Source organism: Ursus maritimus, unplaced genomic scaffold, assembly GCF_017311325.1.
Source record: "Ursus maritimus isolate PB19 unplaced genomic scaffold, ASM1731132v1 scaffold_2, whole genome shotgun sequence".
Taxonomy (NCBI): Eukaryota; Metazoa; Chordata; class Mammalia; order Carnivora; family Ursidae; genus Ursus; species Ursus maritimus.
In genome coordinates this window covers 94,515,920-94,540,352 of record NW_024424452.1, presented here as the reverse complement: position 1 = coordinate 94,540,352, position 24,433 = coordinate 94,515,920, and the positions used below count along the sequence as shown (strand labels likewise).

General features: G+C 51.6%; 1 protein-coding gene across 5 annotated transcripts in view; it reads right to left on the bottom strand.

Moving 5' to 3' along the window:
* Positions 1 to 24,433, bottom strand: part of LAMB3 (laminin subunit beta 3) — a 61,758-nt gene that overhangs the window by 14,993 nt on the left and 22,332 nt on the right. For 4 of the 5 annotated variants that reach the window (XM_040636383.1, XM_040636381.1, XM_040636384.1 and 1 more), the window contains exons 5-13: positions 22,503 to 22,939; positions 21,077 to 21,141; positions 20,115 to 20,269; positions 9,431 to 9,545; positions 8,823 to 8,896; positions 4,830 to 5,021; positions 3,384 to 3,447; positions 2,755 to 2,948; positions 621 to 741 (exon numbers count right to left, since the gene is read on the bottom strand). In XM_040636383.1, coding sequence (XP_040492317.1) covers positions 621 to 741; positions 2,755 to 2,948; positions 3,384 to 3,447; positions 4,830 to 5,021; positions 8,823 to 8,896; positions 9,431 to 9,545; positions 20,115 to 20,269; positions 21,077 to 21,104 — 943 coding nt within the window. In that variant the 5' untranslated portion in view covers positions 21,105 to 21,141; positions 22,503 to 22,939. Of the gene's footprint in view, positions 1 to 620; positions 742 to 2,754; positions 2,949 to 3,383; positions 3,448 to 4,829; positions 5,022 to 8,822; positions 8,897 to 9,430; positions 9,546 to 20,114; positions 20,270 to 21,076; positions 21,490 to 22,502; positions 22,940 to 24,433 lie in introns of those variants that run through there. The other variant, XM_040636385.1, reaches the window with a different exon arrangement.

Genomic DNA, 24,433 nt, shown 5'->3' with positions numbered 1-24,433 from the left:
ACTCTCCAAGAAGTTCAGGTCTAGGAAATGGGGAAACTGAGGCCCAGGGAGGCTTGTCTAAGTCATTTAAGGTTATATGGCCAGTAAGAAAGCAGACTAGAGTAAGAATTCAGGCCTACTACCCCCCAGTATGGGGACTAACCCAAGAATAACATCTGTGTGGGGCCAAAAAGGGAGCCCTTTGATGGTCCATCCCAACGCTCCCCCATTGCCACCACGGATCTCTCTCTGGGCTGGAGACCCTTGTTTCTCCCACTTGGGCAGACAAAGGCCCTGACTCCAGGGGGCCCTCTGAAGTAGGAAACCAGGTATGGCCTAGACAGGACAACGTAAGTGGAGGGGACAGAAGAAAGTGGATCTGGGGATACCATGAAGTCCATGTGGCATTGGACCTTTGGGCCTGGGTGAGAAGAAGGTTTGGGGAGGCAGAGGGTGGTTGCAACACAAAATCCCTCCATCCCCACAGAGTAAGGAAAGCTTATATTACCGGGGTGCGATCAAGATTAGATTTAAATAATAAAGAATAGATTTGCCCTGTGTCCAGGTGAGATCATTGAGGCCCAGAGAGGCCAGCACCCCACCCAGCCACTACAGGGGAGACGGTGAGTCCAGGACCCTACGCTGGCATTCGTGTGGGTCCTGGTCATCTGCGGGTCTCCAGGGCCGATTGCTGTAGAAGGGTGCACAGCGTTCACAGTTGGGGCCAGCAGTGTTGTGCTGGCAGACGCAGACATCGTGGACCTGGAAAAGGGGCCACCTGTTATCAGGAATAATCATCAAAGGAACGTCCCCGCGATGGACCTGCCCTTTCCCCTCCCCTCCCCCCCACCCCCCACCGCTCAGGGTCCAGCTCAGAGCCCACATCTTCCAGCTTTCACTCAGCTCCAGAGACACTCCCAGCTGCCTGCTTGTGTGCTGTTGTGGGTTTGTGTGTGCGTGTGCGCGCACGGGCCCTTCTACTCTAACTAGGCTTTTTAAAGCTCATTCCTGGGGACCTGGATGGCGCAGTCGGCTGAGCATCTGACTCTTGGTTTGGGCTCAGGTCCTGATCAAGCCCCACATCGGGCTCTGCGCTCCAAGTGGAGCCTGCTTGGGACTCTCTCTCCCTCTCCCCCTGCCCCTCCCCGCCCCGTGTACTCTCTCACTCTCAAATAAATACATCTTAAATAAATAAATAAATAAATAAATAAATAAATAAAAACTCACTCCTTGCCCTTGGACATCCCCACGATCCCCAGTTCAAAGCAGCACCTGGAAGGTGCCCAGACACCCTTATTGGCAAACTACGATTCTAGAACTTTGTGGGCCCTCTGGAGTTTATATTCCAACAATCTTTGACTGCGGCTGTTTGGCTAATGGGACCACTATGATCAATCGTTACTAGACTCATTAAGATATAAAAACAGAATAGCTACTGTGTGCTCACTGTCTTCTGAATTAAGCCTGACACCCTTAGCCTGGCATTAAAGACTCGGATGGCACTGGCCCCATCTTCGTTTCCCACTCGGAACAGCACAGCCAAGCTGAACCTCCAGCTGTGTCCTGCACAGCCCTGTTTTTCCCCACCTCTTGGCCTTCGCTGATGTTTTTCTTTCTGCCTGGAATTCCCTCCTCTCTCCCCTCACCAGTAAGATCCTGCCAGCTAGAATGACACCTTCTTCATCGGGTCTTCCTGGATCTCAATCCTGGATGCAACGCCAGAGTCACGTGGGAAGCTTTTTAAAAAAAAAAATACCATTGCCAGGCCCAGTTCCATCCAAACCTCAGGGACAAGGGCCAGACATTGGTACTTTTTAAAGTGGTGATTGGGGGGTGTGGCCAGATGCGGGAGCCCCTGGGGCTGGGCGTGCCCTATCCCTCCTCTCCATCTCCCAGCACATTGTATTCCTCATCCGTCAGCAGTCCGATTCGGCCTGTGTTCGTCTCTAGGCCCTAATACATGACACATTCCTGGAGCCGGTCTCCCTCTGGCCTCCTCTGCAGCCCTGGGCAGGGGCTGGCCCAGCCATGGGAAGGACGAAGCTGCCCAGGGCTCACTTCACCTGTGTTTCCCTTGCAGGCCGTTTTACACGACTGCCCTGTGCCCGTCTACCGCCAGGGTAAATGAGCTCCCTATGTGAACAGAAGAAAAGAAGCCCCAGAAAAGCGAAATGACAGCTTCTTCTGCCTCGGAGCCCAAAGTTCTCTCTCCTTTACTGATGGTTCTCACATGTGGTTTCCCAGCAAAACCCCCAGGGCTGCTGGTGAAGCTGAAGTTCCCCCTCCCATCCCCGATGCATCTGACTCAGCGCTCTGTTCTCTCACCCTGCCCCTGACCTCGCCACCAGATGGGACTCTAGAGTCCCCAAACCAGTGCCTCTCCACCCTGGCAGTGCTGAGAATCCCCTGGAAGCTTTAAAAACCAATAATAAAACTGGAATATCTGAGGAAGGAGGTCTGGGCACTTTTTTTTTTTAAGATCCCCAGGAAATTATAACATGTAGCCAGGGTTGAGCTGCACTGCCTTAAGCTCCTTCAAGACCCACAGATGCGCTTACAGGTGACTGAAAATCAAACCCTCACAAGCCAGAAGGTAGGCTTAATTAAGGAAGTGCTACAAAATTCTGATCTCTGAAAGAATCATCACTTAGACTCTTTTCCACCATTGCTAAAATCTTAAAAGACCCAAGTCCTCGTTTTATAGGAGTCCCAGGAATGGCCTTCGTCTGCTTTGGTCTTGCTCTCCCCTCAGCCCTTCCCACCCGGGGCTGTCACCTGCACGGTGGCGGAGGGGCCGGCCGAGGCTCCGGGCTGCGGGGTGCAGCGGTCGGCGTGGCCGTGGCAGAAGCAGCTGCCTTGCAGACGCAGCTGGGACACGGCGTAGTAGGCACTGGGGGGGTAGTAGCCTCTCTGGGGCACAGGGGCCAGCCTGGTGAAGTTAACTCTCAAGTTTGTGATTGCCGCCAGCTCTGAGAGGGGGCAAGCAACGAGGAGGGAGGGGGTTGGGGAAGGGAAAGTAAAAAAAAAAAAAAAAAAAAAAAGGAAGTTAGATGCAAAATCGAGTCTCCTCTGGCTGGATGAATAAGGAAAGGAATTCTGATCTCACCACCCCATCTTCCCTGCCTTCCTAAGGTTGGTTATATCAGGAGCCATCCTTCTCAGCCCTCAACCCTCCCAAGGCAGAGAAGACCCCTGCCCTCCACCTCAGGCCTCCTGAGTCTACCACCCAGCCCAATGGAACAAGCAGGGTGAGTATTAAACCCAACCACGTGGACAGAAATATGAAAGACCAGGGAATTTCTGTGACCCAAGTTCCAACCAACCAACCATTTCAAAGTCCCAAGTTCCAAGTTTCGCTTCCCACCCATAGTTCCACCACAAGCAAGAGGAGTAACCACACTGACCTTGAATTTTTTGACTTTGAGTGGCCGGAATCCCAGATGCTAAATCCATAATGTTAAGTTGAACCTACAGAGAAAGAGGGAAGGGAAGGCCTCGGGAAGAGGTAAATGGGGTACCCCACGCTCAGAGGAAGTCTCCCTTCCCACCTAAGCCCCATCCCTGTCACACTGCTCAAAGGTCCTTCTCACCGGGAGCCTTGAGCAGACCACGGATGTGAGGGCTGCCAACCACCTGACGGAATGAAATGATCACTGGGCCCTAAATGTGTGTGTGTGTGTGTGTGTGTGTGTGTGTGTACCGGCAACTTCTTGTGTGTGTGTGTGTGTGTGTGTGTGTGTGTACCGGCAACTTCTCTCTACTTGGAAATACAGATACCCCAAGAATTTCCTGATTTCCTTGGGTCAAAAATAATGGTAAGATGCAGAATGTGCACATGAGGGTTTAGGGAAAACTAATTTTCCAAACACCTTGGATGAATGAGAAGGTCCAGGACCCAAGGATTCATGGAGGTGGTCACCACCACCCTCTAGACAACCCCCATTTCCACGATGCTTTTCCTTTTTCATAAAAACAACTCATTCTATGGAACTTCACCTGAATGTCCCAGAGCTTTCATGACAGCCCTCCACAGGTCAGGAAAAAGTCCTGTGTTCTGATCTGGTGTCTAGGGAGTGTGGCTAATTAACATGGATGTGGGCTGGACTGTAACTGCGAAGGAAAGAGGCACCGCCCACAGGGAGGGCAGCTCGCTGAGCACTGGGTGCCTAGGGGAGCCACAGGGAGGGAGCCTGAGCCAGAGAAGGCAGGACAGAACCCGCAGCCTCCCTCAAGTGGCAGGGAGGGGAAAGGCAGTTACGAAAGAAATGCAAGAATCCCAGCCCAGGTGGGAGGAGTCAGGGCGAGAGTTCTGAGCTGTTTCTAGAGGCAGGTTCTCGGTTTCTCGGTTTCTCGCTCAGGGTGTAAGTGCCGGTGACCTGCAGCTGTGGCTTGTACCTGAATTTCCCCAAGGGCCAGGTGGAGGGATTAAACTGAGAAAGCTCATTCTTGTGTTCAACCCTATCAAGGTGAAATCAGAGATGGGATTCAATTTGTGTCATTTGCTCACTTGAATCTAAAATAACCATCTCAAAGTCCTCGCACAGAAGCAGAGTGGATTTTACCCTTTCCACCATGGGCACGTGCCAAGGAGCCGGGGGCGGTGGCTAAAGAAGAGGGCGGGGCTGGGTTATGCAGTGCCCTCAACGTGTTTTTGAAATATTCCTCCTGAGTAGCAAAGGGGACAAACAGCAAATATTCTGAAAGCAGCTAGGGAGCAGGAAAGACAGCGAGGCACACCCAGGGGCCATCTCTTCTCCAGAGGCTGGAGGACTATGTGAGCAACGTGACGCCAGGGACCGCCCCCCAACACACAACCCTGAGCCTACTTTTCGGAGTTCCCCTCTACCTACCTTCCCCCCATCCAGGCGCCCGTTGGGCCTCTGGGGCAGGGACTGGCACCGAACATCCTGCCAGCTCTGAGGCTGGCCCTGGTGGACCCGGGGGAAGGCGGAGGTGCAGTCGGCAGCCAGGTACTGGTACACCTGCCAGGTGTTGCCGAAGTCCGAGGAGCGCTCAATCAGCATCCCAGCGGGCATGGGCCCCTGCGGGGACACAGACAGCACGGGGGTCTTGCGGATGGACTGACTGATGGGAAGGGGACACCAGAGAGACACAATCATCGAAACAGGCTCCTAAGGGTGCACAGGTGGTTCCCCCGAAAGAATTACAGTGAGGGAGGGAGAAGGGGCACGAGAGGGAGCAAGTGGGCTTCGGGGCATCTGGGTCCTCCTGACAAACACTGGCCCTGTCAGATCTTCCCCAGGGGAACTGTGGAAACCAAGAGAAAGGTGATCTATACTCTAGAAGAATGGGATCCCTAGCTCAACCCAGGCGGTCAGGCCAGAAAATTATCCCACAGCCAAATGTCCGGGCCCTCCCAACCTCTCTCTCCACTTCACTGGAGAGGCCTTCCTAGATGACTACCTGACCTCGTCACTCCTGCTCGAGCCCCCTCCACGACCTGCATTAGCTAAAGATGGAATGCAAGTCTCTCAGCATGACGCGTCCTTCCTCCCCCTGCACTTTCACCCGGTTCTCGGGGCTCTCAATGCTGTCTTCATGCTGAGGGCTCCCAGCTTGGACCACACCCTCAGACTACAGGTCCAGAAACCCAGCCTCCAAACAGACCCCACACCAGGCCCTGTCTGCAGCTTCAGGGCCCATCCCCCTCACCTCTCTAGAAGATGGCACCTGATTTCCCGTTGTTCACTGTCACCTTGGTTCCACCCACCACCACGCACAAAATGGACTGTGTCGCCCCTAGAATAGCTTCCCACTATTTTTTTCCAGCTTTACTGAGATAGTATTGACATGTAATACATGTAAGATGTACAATGTGACGATTTGACACACGTACATACTGCAAAATAATTGTTGTCATAGTGTCACATCCATCCCCTCCCATAATTTCCATTTTGTGTGTGGGGGGGTAACTTGTAAGATTTATACTCTTAACCACTTTCAGGAATATAATACGGTGTTCAGTGCAGTCACCGTGCTGTACACTAGATTTCCAGAACTTCATCATCTTACAGCCGGAAGTTCGTGCCCTTTGACTAATATCTCCCCATCCCCCGCCCCCAGACCCTGCCAACCACCATTCTAGTGTCTATCTGTATGGGTTCAGCTTTTTTAGATCCCACATATAAGTGAGAACACGTGGTGTTGTCTTTCTTTGTCTGACTTATTTCACTTAGCAGAATACCCTCAAAGTCCACCTATGTTGTCTCCAAAGCCAGGATTCCCTTCTTTTTTATAGTTGAATATCCCATCACGGATAGATACATGGACAGGGATTACATTCTGTTTGTCTGCTGATGGATACTTAGCTTCTTCCCATGTCTCGGGCTACTGCGAATAATGCTGCAATGAACACGAATGTAGAGATATCTCCTCGAGACAGGGATTTCATTTCCTTCTGATATACACCCAGGTGGAATTGTCAGATCATAGGGTAGCTCTGTTTTCAGTCTGTGGAGGAACCTCCATATTATTTTCACGGGGGGCTACACCAGTTTACATTCCCACCAACGGTGCCCAAGGGGTCCTTTTTCTCCACATCCTCGCCAGCACGTGCAGCGTGCGTCTTGGATCACAGCCCTTCTAACAAGCCTGAGGTCATGTATCAGCGCAGTTTTGATCTGCATTTTTCTGAGGATTCATGGCGTTGAGCATCTTTGCACTGGCCTGCTGGCCATCTGTGTGTCTTCTTCGGAGAGAGGTCTATTCAAGTTCTCTGCCTGCGCTTCTTGAATGAGTCTGAACTCCTGGCCAGGTCCTGTGCCATGTGGACCTGTGTCCTCAGCTCACCTGGTGTCCTGTGCACCTCCATCTTTCCAAGCAAGCCCTCAGCTGCACCATGCTCAGTCCTTCCTCAGAGCCTTTGTTCAGCTTGTTTCTTCTGCCTGAATGTTCTTCCCCCTGGTGGGCTCCTTCTCATTTTTTGTTCTCAGCTTAAATGTCACCTCCTCCGGAGATTTTTCGTACCTATCTAGCGCACATTCTTCTGCCCACACTCTGCCCACCTTACCTCATTCCAGCATTTTGTTTGTTTCCTTCATAAATGTCACCACAATTTCCAATCATTTATTTGTGGGCTTGCTGCTTTTGATTCCACTCCCCCTAGACCACGGTTTCCCAGCCTTTGGCTCTGTTACTATTCGGAGCTGGCTAATGCCTTGCGTGGGCCGTCCCGATCATCAGAAGACGATTAGCAGCCTCCCTGACTCTACATGTGAGATGTCAGTCGCATACCCATAGTCGTGACAACCAAGAATGTCTCCAGAAACTGCCAAATATCCCCTAATTGAGACCCACTACAGTAAACCATAGGCCCCCATCTGTCTTGTTCAAGTTGCACCCTCAACATCGAGCACAAAGGAGGCACTTAGTCATTTGTTGAATGAATGGATGAAGCTTTAGTCTACTTCCCTCCTCCCCATTTATGTCTGCAAACTCATCTCTCACCAGCTTGTAGACTTCCACGTCCCTACTTCTCACCACCACATACACACTTTCCCCTCCAGACCCTATATATGCATTCCGTTGGCCCCTCCCCAGTTACATACCTTCTTGCCTCTTGCCTCCAGGCCTCTGCACTTTAGGGTTGGTTCTCTTGGCCCAAGAATGAACTTTGCCCTTTGCCTGGCTATGAGTGGTCTACAAAGGTTCACCTTTTCTGGGCATTCTGTGACTCACACCCCCAAAGACAGACCAAGCTGGACACCCCTCTGTGTTCCCAGCACCATTTCCTACCAATATCAGAGCACACGTCCTACCTCCTCAGCGTCAGTCCCTGTCTTCCCGACAGACACTAGAGCAATGTGAGAACCACGATTTAGCTTCATTCATCTTTCGATCCCTAACATCTGGCCCCAAACCTAACATACAACCAGTGTTCAGTATGTGCGTAGCAAGAATGGACGAGTAAATGAATGAGTGAGTAATGAACAAGCAATGTACTAACAATATCCATCCAGATGGACGTTGCCCTTCAAAGTTGTCACCTTTAGAGACTGGGCATTTATTCAAATGATACTGCCATTTCTCAAAATACTTTTGACCTTTTCTTGAAGAGAGGATGTCAGAGCTAACTTTCGGAGTTAAGGAAGAAATTAGATCCTATTGCTTTTTATTCACAGCTCATTTTAGCGCCTGAAAATGATATCACCCTTCGTGATCATCTAATCTTATTAACCAAGCTTCATCCTTAATTATTTGACTATTTCTGTAGAAAGAATAAAATCAAAACTTCTCTGGAAAAAAAAAAAAAAAAGACCTGTGACAAATGAACAAAAATGTTCCTGCCCAAAGGAGTATCTCGGGAGACTAGTCTAAAAGCAGAATCCAAAAGTACTCTGAGAAATAACAGCAGTGAATGATACATGGCGCACCAAGGGGGCTGCTCTGAAAGCACATCTTTCATAAGGATGGGCCAGTTATTGGCTGTTTGTTAAATTCAATCTCATCATCACAATTATTAAACATACCAAGAATACACAGCTGTATAATAACTGACCAGACCCAATGAACTGGTACTTGGCAGAGCTGAATTAATTAGATGGGTTGAGGATGGGGGATACAAAGAGGAAGCGGATATAACCCCTGCATGGCCAGGACAGGGGGCCTGGAGGTGCCACTGTGTTCCCAGGAGTGGGCCTCTGCTGTCACCATGATACAGACCCAGGGTAAGTGTCACCTTAGCCTGGGGAAGTAGAGCCCACCTACCATGTGCTGCCATCACCCCAAGCCTGGGGAGACAAAGCCACTGTGCTCCCCATAAGCCCAAGCCCACATGGCCCAGGGTCTCCCTCTCCTACCCCTGCCATCCCCAGGAAGCATACCTTAAAATCCATCATGATGTCTCGAAGCTGGAACCTCTTGTCCAGGTCTAACTGCAGAGAGACGGGGTTCACATCTGGAAAGACAAAAAGTAGAAACTTTAGACCAGAGAAATTCTACCTTTCTAGCCCTGAAGGAGGCTCTGGACTCTATTAGCTCTGGAAAGTCAGACACACTAAGCTTGATCCTCTGATTTTCCTCTTGGAGAGGAATGGTACGAACATGCTTCTCCCTATACTTCCTACTCAAGATCCCATCTGTCCTTTGCCAAATTTCCTTCCCATCATCTCCTGATGACCCTAACACGCTGAAGGATTTCAACATGTCTGCTCTACAAGTTCAAGTCCTTCAACGAGCTCATTGTAACTAAGTGGGGTAAAATAAAGGCATTCTTCGCTCTTCTTACCCTTTCCTTAACTTCTAGCAAATTCTTCTACCTACAGCATCTGAGAGACCTCAAATATAGAGGCAGAAGGTCTGTCAACCATGCATGTCCCACCACCATAAGAAATGCCAGGGACATCCAAAAGGGCTCCCGGGCACCTTTTAACCACCCCCACCCTCTGGGACCTCCCACAAGTTTAGGCCCCTGGAGATGGCCGGAGCTTACCATTCTGTGACTGCCACCAGCGCATGGGGCCTGAGGATGAAACCACATTCTCCACTCGGTGACTGTTGTAATTGTGAGGCAACCTAGAGTCACACTTGCAGCATTTCATCTGCCACTGTGGGACAGGGAGAGGACAGAGCCTCGTGGGTGAGGTCCAGAGAGGATTCCCCCTGCATCCTGATAGCCTAGAACTTTCCCTCCATGGAAATCCTACCCTTAGGGATCCACTGGTTTCATTAATACCGTCAGACAGATTAGCCTCTTAAAACAAGGCTATCGGTCATCTTTGAATGTAATTCTTTTGTGTTCCTCCTAACGTACAGGTAAGTGACCAGTGGATAGGCATTATTGCCAGGAAAGAGCTGTGAGGTGGCAGAAAAACAATGGTACAGAACATTGCCTCAAAGAGAAACTTGACGGGTGCCTGGGTGGCTCAGTCGGTTAAGCGTCTGACTCTTGGTTTTGGCTCAGGTTGTGATCTCAGGGTTGTGAGATCAAGCCCCACATCCAGCTCCACACTCAGCACAGAGTCTGACTGGAAGTCTCGTTTTCCTTCTCCCTCTGCCCCTCCCCCTGCTTACTCTCTAGATAAATACATAAATAAATAAATTAATTAAATCTTTAAAAAAAAACAGAGAAATCTGAAGAGAATATCAAGAGCAAAAAGAAGAAAAGATGAGGAACTCACTTTAATTGCGTACCTTCCATGTGCTGGGTATAAGTTAGTTTTATATCTCATTTCACCTAATGCTGGCAGATCCAGGGAAAACTGAGTTTCTGAGCATCAAGGAGAGGGAACACAGCAAAGGACTTTGGGTTCCAGTCCTAGCTCTGTTCCCCCATTTTCTAGGCTCAGTTTTCTCCTCTGCAGATTGAGTGGAGGTTGGAATCGAACCATTCATTCAATCATTCAACAAATATTTATTGAGTGTGTACTATGTGCTAGACCCTGCTCTGGATCTGGAGTATGATAGTGAACAAAACAAAGAGCCTGTCTTCAGGAAGCCAACATTACAGTAACATTTGGATGATCTCAAAGGCCTTCCAGCACCGACGTCTGGGACTTGAGGACCCTTTCCAGGTATGGCATTCCCTAACCACAGGAAAGAATCTGAGGGTCCCCAACCAAACGGAGCTTTGTGGTTAGGTGGTCCCAGGGCCAGGAATGCATAAGACAGAGGAAATCTGCAGCCCTGGGGCTAAGAGCAAGAGATCCCACATGAAGATCGAGTTTAGAGTAGGCAGTCAAAAAGGAAACAGCCTCGCTGGGGAGCTCTCCCCAAAACTACACCTTCCCTGGCCTGCCCATGCCCTGGAGTGAGATAAGAGAGAGAACTGAACCCCATGGGCTCCACAGCAGGCAGAGATCACCAAGCAAAAGAACAGGGCCAGAGTACATGGCCCTTGTTCTCCTAGTTTATATGTGTGTGCGCGCACACACACACACACACACACACACACACACAGCATGACCTTGCCCCAACTTCTCCATGCAACACAAATAAATTCTGTTTTCTCTGAGTTACCATGGTACCAGACCTTGTGCCTAGCGTAAAGAACACTGTTCAGAGGGCTCCATAATCACCCACAAGTAGAAGCTTGGACAAGAAACTCACTGGCCTGATGCTCCTCTGGGTGGGGACAACTGTATCTCCAAACACCCCATGCCTCTGCTTTCCCCGAAGGCCTCCACTCACCAGAACCAGGGGAAAGCTTTGGCTTCTCCAAGGCCTTCCACCTCCTGAACCTCTGCCCTGTCCAGGGAAGGTGACAAGCCAGTAAGGCTGATGTCTTAGTATGGGCAGTGTCTGTGGAACTGGTTAACCTGACAGGTCAGTCCCAAAGGGATTGAGTTAATATGCTGAGCCTGAGCCTGGGGTTATGGAAACTTCTTGCCCAACACCCATCTTCCCCCTCCACGGCTGACAAAGCCTGGCAGTGCTGAAGCAGAAGGGGAGCCAGGAGTCCTGGCCCTCTGAGCCTCTGCTACCCACCCAGCTTTCCAGCTCTCACCTCCAAAGTAAGAGAATTGTCACCCTTCCTGGGGCTTGGAGGTCTCCTCATCAGGTCCAAAAGTGCTTTATTAAACAATAATTGTATGACATTTAATGTTCAAATAATGGCTAGCACCTGTGCCCTGTATCTAGCCCCCGGTGCCTCCCTTCCCCCTCCCCGCTCACTGCCCCTCCCTCCCCACTTGCCCTGCTCCAGTTTTCTTCATAGTACGTATCTCCACTTGAAATAGTGTGCATTTATTGTCTGTTTATTTGCTTATATTATGTTTACTGTCTGCTATAAATGTATATTCTACGAGGGCTTCCTTTCCTGAATCCCTAGTGCTCAGAAAAGTGCCTTGCACACAGTAGGCCCTTCATACTTACTGAATGAAGAGTAAATACTCAGTAAGAGCTAACATTTTCATTATCACTAGACATTCTCTTCCTGCAGCCACGGAGTTTAAAAGGACGGATGGGGGATGGAGGTGATAAAATAGCAAAATTATGTGACAGAGAGCCCACCATGGGCCAGGCACTGTGCTAGGAGTTTGAATATGAAAACCTATTGAAGCCTCACAACAGCCCTACGTGGTAAGGAATATTATTCCCATTTTATGTATGTGAAAGATGAGGCTCAAAAAGGCTAGTGACTTTTCTACTGACCGACAGCCCGTGTCGGCCCCAGCACCAACACTAGAGAGGGTTCCTTAACACCTTCCCCTCCTCTCTCCCTCTTTCCCTCTCCCTCTCTCCCCCTCCCTCTGTGTCATCCTCTTCCTTCTGCTAGGAAACCAGGTGGGTGCACAGACATCATGGGAAGCATGGTAAAGGGTGACAATCTCAGTCTCACTCAAAGGACTTGGCCTGACCCTGCCGCTGACCACGAGGAAGCCTAAGGTGGAGAGAGCACTTTGGGAAGAAAGCTGGCTTCTCAGGCTGACCCAGCTCAGTTAACACAGAAACTGTAGATGTGTCAGTGGCTGAAATAAATACCTGAGCACTTAAAATAATCCTTTCTGGGCAAGAGAAGCCTTTTGCTGGAATCTGACTCTCTTCCAGAATCCTATTTTGGTCCCTGGCAGTGAGCGTGCCCTTCTCCCCACTCTACACAGCCTCTCGGGGGCAAACTTTTCCACTGCCCAGCCTTTGTCTGCACTCAGCACATGTCCCGCAGAGAGACAAGGGCCAGCTGCCTTCCGGCCGCCTGTCACCAGAGCTCTCTCCCCAGCTCTGCTGGGACCTGATCCCAGCCTGATCCCTGGCCAAGACAGCGCCAGAAACAAGGCTCTTTCTTTCCTCAGGCCTGGGGCACCAGAGCTAGAACAGCTCAACCTGGAACTGGAAATGACCTTGATGGTCCCCAAAGGATGAAATATTATGTAACTATTAAAAAGACTGCTCATTTTAATTACTTGGGGAGAATGATGACATTATAATGTTTTATGAATAACAAAAGTTGGGCATAAACATGTCTACGTCATGATCTCAAATACATAAATTTAAAGGAATAGGAAGTGTTTGGAATACACCAATAGATTAGGTTGAACCATATGAAATGGCTGATATTCAGCCAATCTGACCTACAAAAATGGCCACCCCACGCAGCTTACCCCAATATTTCTGGGTAATAGGATGATAGGGAAGGTTTTTCCTTATTTGTTCCTCTTTAATAATTTTAAACTTTAATACCTTGGATATATATTCGCTTTTTTACTCAGGAAAATAGACATTATTATAAAATAAAGCAAACTAAAAAACGTCCGGGGTGTTCAGCATGGGCTTTTTACCCTGCCTCCTGGCTCAGGCTTCCTAGTGAGCCTAGGGGTGCCCCATGCTCGCCCCACCTTCCCTCCACGTGTGCAGGCACTGATGGAAGATCAGATGCCCTCGTGGGCTTCAAACCTACGTGCTGCTTATCATAGAAACATAGCTAAAGGGGGGATTTATTGCAATCCTTAGAGACAGGCTAAGCCAACAGACTCAGGATAGGTATTTTAAGTGGCTCTGCTTGTCAACCAGCCAGCTGGATGGAGACCTGAAATAGAGCAGCTTGGGGCAGAAGCCCACGTGAAGACAAGCTGCTAACTTTCTCTTTCCCTCTGAGCCTCAGTTTCCCTTTCTATGTATTCTTGTATGCCTATGTGAGTATGTGTATAAATGCATGTGCGTGCTTCTCATCGCAAGGCTCTTCCCCTCCTGTGTGCTACGTGACTCCGGCACTCCCAGAGGTGGAGCTCTCAGCTGCAGCAGCTCCCCTCTCTGGGGTCAACTGGCCAACGTCCTCCTGGCTGCCCTACCTCAGAGACGCAGCATTATTATCAATTCAGCCTGTCAGGCCTCCAGCCAGTTTGGCTCCTACTTGCTCTCCATCTGGAAAGGCTGGGCCTCTTCCCTTATCCTGGAGTTTTCTAGAAGCTCAGCAGTCTGGCCGGAAGACAAACCCTCCCAGAGAGCTAGGGGGAGGGCCAAGGAGCGAGCAAGAGCCAGCAGGAGCCTGCATCGCGGTGGAAATAGGTGGGAAAACGAAGGTAAATGCAAATCAAAGCTCTGCGTCTTTGCAGAGCACAGAGCTCATTCGAGGGGGAAACAGGAGAATAGCCTCTGGTTTTCGGGGCCCGGCTCCCGCCCAAGAGCAAGCCACAGGCTGCCTGAGTCTATCTAAGGAGATAGCATCAGGGTCATGGCTGCCAGCCAGGGCCTAAAGAAAGGAAGCCAGGACAAAAACACTCCAGCTGCCTGCAAGAAAAAGCCTTCTCTCTCCTTGAGCTTCCTCGGTGGTACTATGCAGGCATGGAATAAGATAAGGAGGCTCCTTCTTGCGCTCACATGCTATGAGAATCTCCCCTACTCCAGCTTATCTGCTCCGAAGTTTACAACACTCTGAACAAGAATGCAAAGGAAGGAAGGAAAAAATAAAAGACACTAACCAGACGCCGTACTGGAGAAATACTCCTCTCAGCTAAGCGGGCAGAAGGAGCAGCAAGGCCCCCATTAGACCCCACTGGGATCCACAAGCCTCAGCCTTTCTAGGTCAGCGGATATTGCCGGTAAAGGTCAGGTCGGGTTCTGCCATGGTGCTGAGGAGGAAAGCCCCAGTGGTATAAGGCACTTTCAGCTTCATCTTCTCGCTTGTCATGAAGTAACACCTTCACCAAAGCCTTAACTCAACACTGCCCTCTCGCCGTCCAAACCGAGTTCAGTAGGCTGACTCTGAGGCTGATTAGAGACGCTGTGTACCACACACCCAGAAATTACACGGCACGGGGCTCTCTCCTGAGCACTGTGCATATATTATCTCACCTCATCCTTCCAAAATCTCTGAGGTCAGTATTTTACATTAAATGGTGGGTATACTCATTCGACAGATAGGAAAGCAAGTCTTAGAGAAGTTAAGAAATGTGTCCAAGTCCATAAAGCTGGGAAGAGATAAAGCAGGGATTTCTGCCCCAGGGTGTCTTCCCCTAAATCTTCTAGCCCTGTTCTAATTCAAGGGACACAGTGGTCACTTGGCAGCCACTGGCAGGGACCAGAGTTGGTTGTCAGGATGCTCCCTCCCTTCTTCCCTGGGAAGGACAGCCTCAGCCCCAGCCTGGACCTCTCCAGAAACAGAGGTATTTCCCTAGACCTGAGTGCAGAGAATTGCTTTGCCTGTCTGGAACTTTGCAGGCTCTGCCAGTGACAATGGTTCCTACAGCCCCTGAGGACAAAGAAGCAAAGTAGGTCTGCAAAATGTTGCTGAGACTTCTAGGGACCTGAACCCCAAAAGCAAGGGGCGAGGGACCAGGCCAGCAAAGTCTGAGGCCATCAGGTTTGTCTAGGCCTTCCCATTACATCTTTCCCCCTGCTTCTATCCTTCTAGCCCCACGAGCTGTACTCCCCAGCCCATAACAACCAGTACCCAAGAATCTCACATGCCACCAACCCAAGTTCTGCTTCCTTCTGATGGTAACACTTTCCCTCAATGTCCCTATCCATGGCCTTCTAACCCTCAAAACTTACCCATCCTGGCCTTTACTTTCTTGGAACCCATTACAAAAGCCACAGATAATTTTCTGATAAGCAAACCCTGGCTGAGATAGAACGGTGGATGATAGACTGATATGGTGCCTTTCCCAAGAGTGTCTGTATTTCAAACAAGGAAGGCAACAATGCTTCATCCCAAAGAGTGGATCCCCAGTGGCAGGAGCTTTGGAAGTCTCAGAACTGCTGAGAAGTTCTGGGAAACAGGACGGCAGACGTTTTGGTCAGAGGCAGTCTCAACGTACTCTGTGGGCAGAGGGTAAGGAGCTCGGGATATATATGAACACATCCTCTGCCTAGATATGAGCCATGTCAAAGGTCCAGAAAACAGACAATTGTCCAAGAAAGGCAGTGGTTGTTGGGGTATGTGCACGGGGGTGCACTGACACGCATGTGTGCAAGTGTGTGCGTGTGTGTGTGTGTCTTGGGGTGGAGGGGATATCAACTGGTTACTGCTCTTCAGCTTGTTTCCAAGAGATAAAAATGATAGCTGTTGGGTTTACACAGCTAATTAACCTGAGGAAGGCACTGTGTAAAACTGTTATTAAGGCAGCTGGGTAATTAAGTTTTCCCCCAGAAAGGGAGGGAGTGGGAGATAAATAAAGCATTTAGGGAAGCAGACACAACATTGGAGGAGACATCGTCAGGAGCAGAAATCAGGGCTGGAAAGCTTCCAGGGAAAACGCACTGGTTCATGGGGCACTTCAAGCAGCCCAGAGATGACCGGAAGGACACAGCTCAGCCCCGGCCAGCAGAGAAGCCCCCGCCTGGGAGAGACCATGATGAACCCATGGGGTCACACACAGCCCAGCCATCTCCGAGAAGCAGGCAGTGATGCTAGGACTGAGCAAACACAAAGGCCGACTAACCCAACTCCTTCATCCATAAATGGAGAAATGGCGGTCTAGAGAGAACCCAGGAGCTAGCAAGGTCACATCCCTCATCAAAGTCTCAGAGCCAGGATCAGAACCAGGTCCCCACCCCCTGGCAGGGCAACTTCGCTAACGGTGATTGCCTCCAGATTCTCCAACAGTCCACTGCAGACCAGACTCACAGAGGCTACCTTGGGAGCAGAGTGGGCTGGCCCAAGGATCGGTTGATTTCGATAAGTATGCGAGGGGGTGTCCTAATCAGGGAAGAAATACTCAGGAGTGCGATTCACAGCTGGGGTGACTTGTGCAAGCACACACAGGTGCCACGAGGCGGGTGTGTACGGGGAGAGGGGAGGGAACATTTAGTGTCTTGCAGACACCAGCCGTGGTCACTTGGCTCAATCCTTTATACAGTCCTCACAACCACTCGTTGGGCTGGGTGCTGTTGTTACTCTCATTTTTCAAATAAGGAGCTGACGCTCAGAGAAGGCATAGAAGAGAACAAGGATAAGGGGGCAACACAGACATGCCTTGAGCTTTAGGGAATAGTGAGTCTACCCATAGGTTAGTTAGGAAATAAAAGAAGGAGAACAAGGAGACAGGGCCATTTTGGTAAAGAACAGCCTGGGTCCAAACTTGGATAGTGAAAGGGAAATTAAGGCAGGCAGACCTATGAAGGGCAAAGGTGGGGGTGGGATATCGCAAGGCAAAGCTGGCCAAGTCCTATGTCCATTGCAAGGGCTGCAGTATGGACACCAAAACCACAGAAGCAGTTGTCGAGGCTGATAGGATTTAGCCACTGAGACCAAATCAGGCAAAAGAGGTGGCAAGCGAACAGGAGCCACATTCTGAGACCAAGAGCCGGGAGAGACAATTTTGGAGCTGGAAGGAGTCCCCACTGCTGCTGCAACTCCCATTCCACAGAGTCCCACCAGGGTTGAGAGCAGGGGAAAGAGCGGTGCAGAGTGTCCAAGAGTCGTAAATCTTCAGCGCACTAGCACTCACGCCACATCAGGGGGCAGACGGCAGGTGCCGGAGGCGGCTGTGCTTGGCTCAGGGCTCACCATGTCACAGAAATAGCACAGAGGCACTAACCAGAAGCTTCACCCTAAGGAAGGTGTGTCTATGAGGGCAGGAGCTGGGAGGAAGGGGTGAAGGGGAGAGGAGACAGAGGCAGGAACAGGAATGCAGCTCCGTGTGACGCCTCATCTCCAGCTGGGGCTGCCCGGTATGCCCCCCACCTCTAACTCCTCAGAAAACTCGACACCTGTGTGTTTCCCTTTGCAGTCTGGGTCCCAGCACACACCCAAACCCTCCCAACCACACACAGAGGTAACAAGCGCCCCCACGGAAGCATCGTGAAAATTAATTGAGATCGTTTCTGTAAAACTCTTCGTATGATGTCTGGAACACATAACACGTGCCTCATAAATTAGAGCTGTTCTCTGTAGCATTTGGTAACAGAATACACTAAACTTAAAAACTGAAATTGGAAGTCGGCAGAGTTAAAATACCGATTCCTAATTTTCATCACATGGCTACCACGCTACCCGGCGAGGGTTCAGGGAGCATCTGCACAGAGCCCTAGAAGGGACTCCGTGCCTTTGCGTGTGTCTTCCTTGCTGTCAACCAGGAGCCTCTAGGACGTTAGGCAGGTAAGAGAGAGAGAAAGGGCAATGGAACAAGGAAGAGGGGGAAGGCAGGCGGACAGAAGCTGGCTCTCAGCCGTCAGCTCATTCCCAAAGAAAGTTGGGGCCAGGAGCAAACCTCAAGACCCTTTCATCTAACACTCACGGAAGAGGAAGTTAAGGCTTAGAGAGGGGTAATAGCTTGCCCAAGATCACACCACAAGTTAGTGGCAGACCTGGGCCTACACACTGCATTCAAGATGCCCCATCGTCTACTCTCAAAAAGAGGCTGCAGGGCTCTCTTTCCCCTTACAGAAAAGGAAAGGGAAAAAAAAGCCCATGTGTTTCAACTTTCACAACAGCAAAAGGCTGAAATTTATCCATCCCCAGGGTTGCAAAAGTCTAGACTTCGCTTTTGCAAGCACCAGTCTGTTCTCAGGGGGCTGCAAACGAGCAGGGAAGGGAGGTGGCGGCCTGCAGCATCTGAGAGAGGCAGAGGGCAGGCCAAGGTGAAGCCAAAAGCCCAAGGCTTTGGGGGACAGAGGCTGTCCAGACAGGGCTGGGGCCGAGGGGACGTCCCAGCACAGGAGCTCTGTATTTCTCCTTGCTTCCCCTCCCAGCAGGCAGGCCAGCTCAGGGAAGGAAGTCAGCAGAAGTCTCCCTGAAATTTTTAGACATGGCTCAGTGACACCAGATTTTGAGGGCACGTGGGAAGGGAGCAGCAAAAACCATTCCATTGCCTAGAAAGCTCACTACCGCCAGGTCCCCTGATGCTTGTGGAGTAATCTGGGCCCACAGGGAGTCCTGGCCTTATGCTGGCCGTCTTACCCAACACTGTCAAACTGGCTTTCCCACATCCAACTGGGTGAGACGCAGAAACCAGAGCCGTCTCTGCTCAGCACCCCCAAAGCCACTACTCAGTACCACCTGCCATTGAAAGTAGCCAACGGAACACTGGAGTCTAGAAGGGCAGTGGGGCCCAGAGGCCGTATCGGATGCTACCTCCATCATCCCAACGACAAGGACAGTCCGGAAAGAGGACACCATGGAGGACCCAAGTCTCCTTCACGGCAGTCAATCTCTCTCACTCCCTTTCTCTCCGTATTTCTCTCTCTTTTTCTGAAAAGTCTAGAAGACTCAGGGAAAACTCCTCCCTCACACATTCCTTTGTCCAAACCTTTGGTTTCAGGGCAGAAAAATGGCCAAATGAGACATGCAGTCAGAAACAAGGAAATACTAAGTGGTTTCAACTTTGGTAAACACGAGACACCAAGAACGACCCCCACCTTGTTAAAGAGAAAAGAAAAGAAGCCAACGTTCCTCCAAAAAAGGTCCAAAGACATGTAGAAGAAAAATCACAACAGCCCTTTGAAGAACTCAGTTGACTAAACGGGGACTGTTAACCGATGTAAGTCAAAGTGTTTAAATTTCTGGATTGTTCAGCTCACGCTCTTACTTATCAGCTGAGTCGCTGAACCCCCTCACTGGCCTCATCACTTCCTCGTCTATCCTGTTGACTTATGTCCTCTAACAGCAGTTGGGATGTTTCCCACTTGCTTGAGGGGACCAACGAGGCTGAGAGGTAAGTAAGTTGGCTCTTCATACATGGCAACTGCAAAACATAGGTCAACTCCAGCCCACAATCCAACATTCTCCCGCTAGCTCTGCTTACACTCATTTCCCAACACTGGCCAAAGAGATGGTGGCAAACGGTGACCATGGCCCCACTCAGTTCATCCCATGGCAAGAACACTACCCAGTGCACACATCCCACCACCTATGCTCCCTCAGCCTTGACCTTGCCCACCATAGACAACACGTTAGACTCTTCATTCGAATGGATCAACAGTTATCTGATTGTCTGTTCCCAAGACTTGAAAAAGTGTCCTGCCCCTGCCTGAGGACTGAGGAAAGACGCCAGCTTTATCAAGCAGAAGGGAGAAGAGGGCCATTCAGCTAATTCTGAGGATGTTTTCTCTCACCCAGTGAAGGAGAAAATTCTTTAGAGGCAGAGATCTGGCCTTAGGCTTTTCTTGCACCCTCCACAGTGCACGGAGCTGCGGCTATCCCAAAGACACTCTAGGCATTCTGTGAACAACAGGCAGGCTCACCCACCCCACCGCACCCCGTCTTCTCCAGTCCTGGAGGCCCTGGTGCTAGGACCTACCTCGCCATACTGGGTGCAGTAGGTCTCAGGCTTGGTCAGTCCGCAGGTGGATGAAGCTCGGAGAAACCGGGTCCTCCCGATGAGCAGGTCCCCAACAGGTGGATAGCAGGCCCCACGGGAGCAGGCTTGCTGGGCACACAGGAGGCCGGGCCAGACTGAAATCACAGGGGTGCTGGGGAATAGCCTAGACAGAGGAGAGCCCACCAGGCCACCCCAGTGTTCCCCCAGGGAAGCGTAAATCACCAAGACTGGACCCCTTCCCTCACGCATGTTCCCACCGGTGGTGGAGGTAAGGACTGGAATCCTGATGTTGTTAGGTAAAAAAAGTCGATTTCATGTTCTGCAACCCGTAATTTAAAAAGGAAAGAAGGAGAAATGCTGGCCATCGGAAACCCTGGGATGATCCTGAAATGTGGCCTCCATCTGTGGCTTTTTAGAATCAAGTTACAGGCACAGGCTCAGCCACCAGGACACACTCCTCAATCCCTTCACTTGCAGGCTGGCCTCTGCCGGCAGCCAGAGCAGGGCTGGCAGCTCACCATTTGTGCAAGACTGGGAGATGCCGGCGTGCTTTCTGTTCCTTTATCTGCAAAGTGGACTCAGCCACACTTCATGAGTGCCTGGCTGCAGTCCACTGTAAAACCCAGCCATGATGGCTCTGGAACCAGCGAGAGAGTGAAAGGCTGGGCAATTAGCTGGGCAGGGCACTTGGGGAACCACGAGCCACCCCAGGTAGGACTAAGAAGACACTTGGGAGCCTCTCTAGAGAGGCAGGGAATCGTCTTTCCCAAAGGCCCAAAGGAGCAGAGAAACCCCATGGGTGCCCCAGGAGGCAAGTGTTCCAAGCTGAAGGACAACAGGGTGACAGATGATGCTCACACTTTGGTACACTATCCTCCCACCCATGGCTGTCCCCTCCCTGCTATAGACCAGGGCCTGGAAGGATGGGAAGGGATTCTTACCAAAGCACAGGAGAAGGAGTGGCCTCATCTTCAGCCAGTGGGGGAATCCCCTGAGATTACCGCACCTGGGGAGGGCAAAGCAGCCTGGAGAAAACAATGCAAACCCTAAGGCGCACCAGCGCCCTTTACTCAGGGTCCTGACCTAGGGTGCCTCTAAGCAGCAGGTACATTTGTAGCCAAAAGCTTGGAAAATACCAGACCCCTGGACCCCTGTCCCAGCTGGCATGTGACTCACAGTGTACCCTGGGAAAATGCCATCCCCTCCCAGACTTCATCTTCCCCGCTCTGAGATGGGAGGGAAAGAGGGTAGGCCCTTCCCTGCTCACACAGTCATAAAGACAATGCGGGGAGCAGAAAAGAGCTGGCCCTTTGCAGGGGAGGAGTTATAGCAAAGTCCGAGGCCTTGCTGCTGCCCCAAGAAACAGAACCGGCCTTTCTCAGGGCTGGGCCCCGTCTGCAGGCCCAAAGGTGAGTGGGTCAAAGTGTCCGAGGGCCTGGAGGCGAGGCCTCTCTGCGCCTGGCATAGTCTCCAATACCACCCAGGACTCCCTGAGGGTGAGGCTGTGGTGACCACAGCTCTGAGCTAAGCAGGTCGCTGGGATACGATGGGGGATAGGGAAGCCTGGCAGAATTTAAAAAGGGAGTGAGGATTTCATCTGAACTGGAAACAACTCAAAATGTCTCCCTTTAGGGCCTGGGGCTGTGCAGGAGGACAGCCCCACAGCAGGGCTTCTGGAGGCTGAGGCTGGATCCTGGAAGGGTCCCTCCAGGAGGCAGGCAGGCCAACCCTGCAGAGGCATGCCCCCACCCCTGATCATGCAGTGCCCACCTCTGCCTTGGTTTGGACGCATGCTCTGCCCCAATGACAGCCACAGACTGAGGGGGGTAGAAAAGGCAGGAGCAGGGAGGGGCTGGGGCTCCTGGTGTCTTTACATCACACATGCAAATGCCTGGAAACCATGCCTTCCAACCCCCTCCCAGAAGAGTCAGGGGCCCCAGGGAAGAGACAGGTGGCCTGAGGTTGCACAGCTAATCACGGCCCAAGAGGGAGACCCACTTTTTGGTTTTCATCCAGTGCTATCTGCCCTCCCGCCCCCGGGGTTGGAATCCCCCACAAGCAGGCATCGGAGTGGCCCTTGGAAGAGCTCTAGCTGGGCCAGCCCACACTTTACACTTCTCTTTGTGCTCAGTCCGGATCTGAAGCTGCTTTCTTCTAAGTCACTGAGACACTTAGCAGATGTGAAAAAGCAACTCAAACAATGGCAGACATTTAACCTAGCCTTTGCAGGTGAGCGCGCCTGCTCCAGTGACCTCCCTGAACAAGGAATGAATCAGGCCCTGCAGCGAGGCCCCAGACGCCCAGGGACACTGACAGCCCTGCTCCCACGCCTGGCCCCCATCGGGCAGGGGAAGGCAGGTAACATACCTCGCTCCGTGCTGCTGCTCTGCTTTCTCCAGATGGCCTCCGAGAGCACGCCTTGAATGTGGGGTCTCCTCTCCTGGCTCCCAGTTTTTAAAGAACGGCCTCACCTCTGGAGACTCCCCGCCTGGGCGTCATCCACTGCAGGGCGGGTCTCAGGAATCTGGCGGCTGGCACGCCCATCTGCCGTCACTGCACCCCCACCCCCCAGGACAGGACTGGGCAGGTGGGTCGGTCTCAGAGGCCTCAGAGCAAGCTCATCAGTCCCCAGCTGCCTGTAGGTGCCTGTGGGGGTGGGCGGGGCGGGGCTGGTGGTGAAGGGAGCCGCTGCAAACAGAAAGCCCCAGGCGGCAGGGAAGGGCACTCACATTTGTGACAGGCACTGCACCTGGCACTTCTCCAAGGCCCACAGGGGTCAGCTTCATCTTGTGTCCTGGACAGCCCTGGACAGAAGACCACGCAGAGGACACAAAGATCAGGGCTTGTCTGTAGGGTGTTATTGCCCAGACCTGTCACTGGGCTACAAGGTGAAAAGACCCAAACATCCAGGACCCTGGAAAGCACCAGACCCCCTCCCAAGGGAAAACTAAAAAAGTGGAAAATCCCTGCTTGGAGTGGGGGCGGGGGGGGGGGGATGATTTGCAGGAGCTTTAGGTTCCTCAGGGAGGGGTCAAAGCGCAACTCACCCAAGGAAAGCTTAAGAGGAATAAACAGGAATAAACTCGAAAGGCCTCCCCTCTGGATTGCTCTGCAGGTTGGCAGGGAGCCCTAGGACAGGTAACTACCTGTGAGTCATGCCCCCAGCTTCCTAAGGGCTGGTCTCCTAGCCCCTCCCTTCCCGGGCAGGAATGCCAGCCTGGAGGGCCAGCAAACAGACCTGACCTGAAGCATAACTAGACCAGCTTCCTCGCCCGCCCCCCACCTGGCCCGAGAACAGCTTCCTGTGTGGGTTTCTGGGTGCAATTCTGCCTGAGGGCCACTGGATACGGCAGTAACAGGCCTAGACCGAGAGGCTGGTCTCAGAGGACACTCGTCCCCCAGGTGAGGGTCAGGGGGCTTTTAGAGAGAGTGGAAGGTCACCCAGTCTGGACCTTGGCCCTGCAGTGCAGGAGAGCCTGCGGGGCATTGTTTTGGAAAACCATTGCCTCGAAGTGTCTATTTAAAGGAGACTCCTATCTACCCAGTCCAGGCTGTCAGTGGCCCCCGAACAGTTCTCTATAGAGAACTATAGAAAGTTCTCTACAGTTTGAGGGTTAAGTCCAAGAAGCTGGTTTGAGAACCCTTACAGGGGAAAATGTGGATTAAACCGGGCACTTCTAACCCTTCAGTTCTTAGTCCAATAAGTTTAGATGGGCGGGGGAAGTCTTGTAATTAGCAAATGGGCGTTCAGTTGTTTACACGCGTAACAGATACTCCGCTAATGTTAGTGTCTAGACCCCTGTAAGAATTCCAGGACTCCGCCAGCCCGAGTCAGCAGGAGCAGCTTCTGTCCATGGGCCAGCCGCTGCAACAAGTACCCAGAGAGACCCCCAGCACGTCCTCCAGAGAAACAGCACTGCTGCTCCCCCCACCCCCACCTCGGGGTTTGGAGCCCACCTGCCTGTCTGTTTCCACTTCTCCAGCTCCCTGAACTCAAGGCTTCCAGGAAGCCTTCACCCTCCTGGAACTGCCCCCTCCGCTGCCTACCACCAGGAAAGAGGATGTGACAAAGAACTCATTAATAGTTAACCAGCAGAAGGAGCCGGTGTCGCAATCCCAGATCCTCAGACGAGGCGGGGCGGTGTGTGGTAGGCCGCACACTGAGTGGCTGGAGCCCTTCAAATCCCCCTCCTTCTCCTCTCTTAGGAGGCCGGGAGCCCAGGTAAATAAGCCTTTAGAGTCTCAGACTTCACAGGCTGGGGCAGGTCCCAGCAGTGGTTTGGCTTCACAGAGGAAAG